We start from the raw sequence: 5,984 nt of genomic DNA, 5'->3' as shown, positions 1-5,984 counted from the left end.
CCCTAAGCGGTCGACTAGACAGAACTGACCCACCTTCGGGGCTGATTCAGACAAGAAATAAGTGCCACCACCATACCCATAAGTGTCCTTCCATCCCCTACCCATCCATCCCCTCTTGGCCCCCTGCCCATCCATCCCCTCTTCACCATCCTCTGTTGGGGGTGCCCTTGGGTCTATTCCTGCTGAGGCCAGGCCAGGTTTGGTGACAAAGGCAGGACCCCAAACTGATGTTTCCTGACCTGGTTTTTTGAGGGGTTTTTTCTCTGCTGCCCCAGGCTAGAGTGCCATGGCATCAGCCTAGCTCACAGCAACCTCAAATTTCTGGGCTTAAGACTGCCTCAGACTGCCAAGTAGCTGGGACTTCAGGCCTGCACCACAACACCTGCCTAATTTTTTTTTTCTTTTCTTTTTTTTTTTTTAGAGACAGGATCTGGTTCTTCTTTAGGCTGGTCCCAAACTCCTGAACTCAAACAATCTACCTGTTTCAGCCTCCCACAGTGCTGGGAAAATAGGCATTAGTCACCATGGCCAGCCATTTTGGGGGTTTTACAAGTGGACTTTTTTATTATTAACATCAACCAATATAGTATTACTCTGTAATACTATAAATAGTAAAAAGTTTCTAAATATTTTCCTCAATTATTTTCTTTCTTTCTTTTTTTTTTTTTCTTTTGTTAAAGACAGAGTCTCGGGCAGTGCCTGTGGCTCAAAGGAATAGGGCGCTGGCCCCACATGCTGGAGGTGGTGGGTTCAAGCCCATCCCCCGCCAAAAACTGCAAAAAAAAAAAAAAAAAAGACAGAGTCTCACTTGGTCACCCTCAGTAGAGTGCTATGGCATCACAGCTCACAGCAACCTCCAGCTCTTGGGTTTAGGCGATTCTCTTGCCTCAGCCTCCCGAGTAGCTGGGATTACAGGCACCTGCCACAATGCCTGGCTATTTTTTGTTGCAGTTTGGCCAGGACCAGGTTGGAACCCACCACCCTCAGTATATGGGGCCAGCGCCCTACTCACTAAGCCACAGGCACTGCCCTCTGAACTTTTTTCACTGCTACATTTTTTTAATTGTGGTAAGATATCCATAAAAGTTATCATTTAAACCATCTTAAAGTTACAATTCAGTGAAATTTAGCGTCTTAGTGTATTCACAGTGCTATGCACCCATCACCTCTCTTCAGGTCCAAAGCATTTTCATGACCCCACACAGAAACTACAAACCCATGAATTGATCACCTTGACCCACTTTTAACTCTCCCAGGTACCTCTTGTTTTTTATTGTGCTTTGAAACATAGTGACTGGGGGGAGGGGGATCAAAAAAATGAAGCAAAGCCTTGCTTTGCTTTTAAAGAATCGCTTTCTTTTTAAATAGTGTTTGCCCAGCTAACAATAGCAGAAACAGCAACATTGGCAATAATGCTAACATTTATTGTGGGCTTTATTCCAAGCTCTGTGCTAAATGGCTTTTTAGAACAACTCACTTAATCCCAAAAGCAACCCTGTAAACTAAGTACTAGATTATGATCAAAAGGAAACCACAGTACCTCAGTAACTTGGAGACAGCCAGCTTGGACTGTGCCCTTCTGCTCAACTCTCCCCTCGTTGTGTGCCCTAGGCCAGATGATTGCCCCTTCTGGACCTTGATCCCAGTTTCAGCAGAAAGGCCCTAATAATAGGGTGATGCCAGGCATGTTGGCCCAGCTACTCCAGAGGCTGAAGTAGGACAATCACTTGAGCCCAGGAATTCAAATACGGCCTGGGCAACATAGGGAGACCCACATCTTTAAATAAAAATAATAAGCTGTCGTGTGGATGGAGCAAAAGGCATGTGAGTAGCTGTTGTCTTTATAAGAGGCTCAGTCTCACCTGCCCCAGTCATCTCCAGGTGTGGATTCATTGTTTTAATCCAGGGCAGGGGTGGGGGGAGAGTGAGAAAGAGGAACTGAGGAACTGAGGCTGGCGGTCGGGGGCCAGGATGGCTCTCATTCGCCCTCCACCCCCAAACGCCAACTCACTTCCGTTCACACTAGTCAGCTCACTCCTGCGCACCCTTGATTCCGGGTCTCTCTGAGGGCAGAGAATGGCAGGGGGAGGAGACAGGCTGGAAATCACCCTGCAGCATGCTGGGCTGGCTGGGCAGAGGCTTATCTATGTCCTTAATGCCACACAGAGTCAGTCCACTGAGTATTTGTTGAACGAATGGATTAATTAATTAATCGAATCTTTATGAGGGCCCAAAGGATACATAAGGTGAGGTCAAGCTCTGTAAGGAGGCAGTTATTTATTCAGGAGCCTGGCGACAGGTACAAGACTTGGGTCTGCATTCTGGGGCAGTCCTGGGATCTGTCCACTGCACCTGTTCACCCGCCAGCTTCTCCATCTATCTCTCCACCACCTGCACCCCACGGTTCATTCCTCATGCCCACCAACCTAGGTGGAGTGTCTCAGGCCCCTTTCATATCAGGCACATGTCCTGCATTGTCACAGTGCAGCAGCTTCTGCATCCTCTCACCTCCCCTTGGGGTGCCAGGGCCCCCAAGTCTGACAGGGGCTGGGCTAAGGGGAGGCAGGGTGCTTTTCTGAGAATCCCTGGCTCTCCTGGGACAGAGAGGGAGTGGCTCTTGGAATGGCTTTGGAGAGGGCAGGGCTGCTGCTTGGGATTTGGGGTGGGCAGCTGGGCCCCCTTATGGATGAGGATAGGAGCTGACATCCAAAGCAGAGCAGACCTGAGTACACAGAAGCTGCTGGGAACTTTTCCGCCTTCTAAATATTTAGACAGTGAGATGGATGGGGACCCAAGGGCCAGAGTAGGCTGGCCAGGCCACTGGTTATTTTGAGAGAACGATTCTTTCTGTGCTTCAGGACAAATGTTCCCTTGTCCCTCACTCTCCTCCCAGAGCCTACAGTGGCTGCCCTCATGGAGAAGAAATAGCAGCTGATGGCCCCAGAGTTTGGGGACCAAGGTTCTGGCATCTGCACCTATTAGCCCTGACCCTGCTTCCTGGCTCCTGTTCCCTGAAGACAGTGTAGAGCTCACAGAGTCAGCTTAGGATGTCAGCAGAGGGAGCAGGCGACAGTGGCCTCTGCTTTGGACAGCGTTCCCACGGTGCTGTTGCTGGACCTCTGTGCAGGAGGCAAGGGTACCACCTGCCTCTCACCCCAGGCTGACAAAGGCACCCAGCTCCCCTCCTTTCTCCCATGGGCAGAGGGGTTCTTCGGGGGCCGGGAGAGGGGAGTCTGCACATCATCTCGGATGGGGCCAGAATACAGGCAGCAGAACCACAGCTTGAGTTGCTGGAAGACAGCCTTGCGGAAAAGGATGAAGACCCAAGGGTCCAGGATGGGGTTGAAGGCATTGAAGCGAAAGGCCTGGAGGTCTCCCATCTCGCTGCTGTCCGGACTGATGGCCTGGGTGAAGCTGCGGATCTGAAGGCAGGTTGAGGGCGTCAAGGAGCACCCAGGAGTCATCTGCCTCTCCCACCCTGGTTCCCACTTGCTCACCGGCAGGGATGAGGGAGGGGTGGCATATCAGAAGGGAAGGAAATAAGAAAAGATGAAAATCAAGTAGCGAATGCATCCTGGAAGCAGAGGGAGGGAAAGCCCCAGCAGAGGCCTAAAGAGAGAGAGATGGGGTTGAACATGTGGGTCCCCCTGCCCTTTGCAGCTGGGAGGACCCTCAGGCTCCATAGATTTTTGAGTCTGACACCTCTGGGCTCCCTGAATCTGCAGACAGAGCTGTGGTTGTAACTGTGCATATTTGTCCATAGCTTCCAGTGTCTGAATCATAATCCCCAAATCCAGCCTAGCCTCTTTAATTTTACAGAAAAACAGAGGCCTACAATAAAGGGGCCATGACCAGGTGTCACAGACACTGGATAGGAGCCAGGATCTGTGCTGCTCTGGTCCATAGGAGCAGTCTGGAAGCCCTGGCAGGAAATTGAGGCAAGGATGCAAGGGTGGGGCCCAGGCTGGGGCATTGGGGATCTGGGTAGTTGGGAGGTCAGGCTGTGGAATCAGAGGGCCAAGGGTAGAGACTTGGCTCTGTGTGCTGTGAACAAGAGACACTGCCCCTCATCTGTAAAAATGGTGACAGGATAGGACTTTTGTTCCTTTCTTGCTAAATGCTTTTTGGAATGAGTGCAGGTAGTCAATTTGAAGATTATCTGAAAAAGTACTTGTAAGCCAGCATAGAGCAATGAACAGTCGATCTTGTTTTCATTACAGGGGTAGGGTTAAGAATGGGCTGAGCTTAAGTAGTGGGGGTGGGGATGGTAAGGACAGGAGACAGGTGGTCAGGAGGAATCAAATGGGGCAGAAGCAAATGGGGAGAGACTTCTCCAGAAAGTCTGGAGAAGTTTTGACTGTGGACAAAACCTCTGCCTGACCTTCTTTGAGTCTCAACTTCCCCATCTGAGAATGGGCACAACCCTCCTCTCCTCCCTCCCTCAGCTCCAAAGGGAACTCACCGTGAGAGGCAAGGAGCACACAGCCATGATGCCCGTCATGAGGGCCAACAGAATCAGGTGGTCAACCTCGTCCTCACCCGCCCGGGGACCGGGGACCAGCGAGCCCTGGTGGCGCCTCTGCTGGCGGTACATGCGGCAGAGGCTGAGAGTGACGGAGCCGTTGCAGAGGAAGATGGCAGCCACCAGCAAGGCCACGAGGCTGGCGTAGGCCAGCGAGAAGGCGCAGCCGCCGGGCTCGGCCGAGCGCAGGCGGACGAAGCACCAGCTGCCCGGGCAGTACTGCTGGTGCTGGCCTAGGCCCAGCAGGGGCAGCGAGCAGAAGAGGACGCAGAAGGCGTAGATGGTGGGCAGCGCCAGGCGGGCGCAGCGCGGCGCGTCCAGCTGTGCGTACAGGTAGGGGTGGCTGAGCGCCAGGCAGCGCTCCACAGCCATGGCGAAGAGGATGAGCGTGGAGGCCAGGCCGAAGAAGGTCATGGCAAAGGCGAAGGCATCGCACAGCGCGGGGCCGCCTCGCGCCAGGCCCAGCAAGGAGCTGTTGCGAGCGTAGGCCACGAACACGGCCGGGCTTAGGAAGCACGTGCCCAGCAGGTCTGTCACCGCCAGCCCGGTGACCAGCACTGCGAAGGCCGACGGGCGCGACCTGCGTCGCGCGCCCAGGATGCCCAGCGCTAGCCCATTGCCTACCACGCCCGCCACAAACATCAGGGTGCTGGTGGCCGGCCCTACCGAGTCCCGCACGTAGGTGAGATTCCGGCAGGAATCCGCCATCCCCGGCCTGGGCGGGAGAGTTCCCAAGGGCAGGAGGTGGTTCACAGCGAGCCGGGCTTTCCCCTGTGGCCCGGCCCGCTCAGATGCTTCCAGACCACGTTCCCTGTGGCACCTGGGGTCTCCAGCCAACCCCAGTTCTCCTCGTCTCCTAGTGTGTGTCTGTGTTTTCTCCCTCCTGTCTCCTCCAGTCCCTCTCTGTCTCTGTCCCTGTCTCTCTCTCCTCCCCCCCCCACCCCTTATTTCTTTCCTTCTCTATCTCTGTCTCTGTCCTTCCATCTCTGGCTGTCCCTAGTTCTCTCTCTCTCTGTCTCTTGCTGTCTCCCTGTCTCTGTCTCCTCCCTGGTCCTCCTCTCCCTTCCCCCTCAGCCTTCTATCCCCTCCTTCTCTGCATTTCTCTTTCCCAGCCCCTCACCGAGAATCTGCAGTCTCTCAGTCTCTTCTGCCCAGGCCCCTGCGTCTCTAGCTCCCTTGCTTGCTCTGTGTCTCTGGCTGCATTTGTCAGTCTCATGTGTCAGCTACTCCTTCCCTCCCTCCTTCCCTCCCTCCCTCTCTCCCTACTCATCTTGCCTGCTCACCCCGCTTTTTCATTTCCTCTCTCTGCCCCGCCCTCCCTCCCCCAGCAGTTCTCCAGAGGCCCCCTGGGCTCCGTGCTGTGCCAGCCTTCCTTGTCCCCCACCCAGTATACATCCATCATCCGCCTCTGCCCCTCCGCTCCCCTTCACTCTCGTTCCCGGTCCTCTCTCAGTCTTGATCA

The 5,984-nt window shown here is 54.1% G+C and overlaps 1 protein-coding gene across 1 annotated transcript; it reads right to left on the bottom strand.

The window, feature by feature from the left end:
• Nucleotides 1-1,585: 1,585 nt before the first annotated feature.
• Nucleotides 1,586-5,739, bottom strand: PTGIR (prostaglandin I2 receptor). Its single transcript, XM_053604180.1, has 2 exons — nt 4,463-5,739; nt 1,586-3,422 (listed from the first exon to the last, which is right to left on the bottom strand). Exons 1-2 carry the CDS (start codon nt 5,228-5,230, stop codon nt 3,051-3,053), a joined length of 1,140 nt encoding a protein of 379 aa, XP_053460155.1. The 5' UTR covers nt 5,231-5,739; the 3' UTR covers nt 1,586-3,050.
• Nucleotides 5,740-5,984: the final 245 nt, after the last annotated feature.

This window comes from Nycticebus coucang, chromosome 10, assembly GCF_027406575.1.
Source record: "Nycticebus coucang isolate mNycCou1 chromosome 10, mNycCou1.pri, whole genome shotgun sequence".
Lineage (NCBI taxonomy): Eukaryota > Metazoa > Chordata > Mammalia > Primates > Lorisidae > Nycticebus > Nycticebus coucang.
This window is presented reverse-complemented; position numbering and strand designations above follow the sequence as displayed.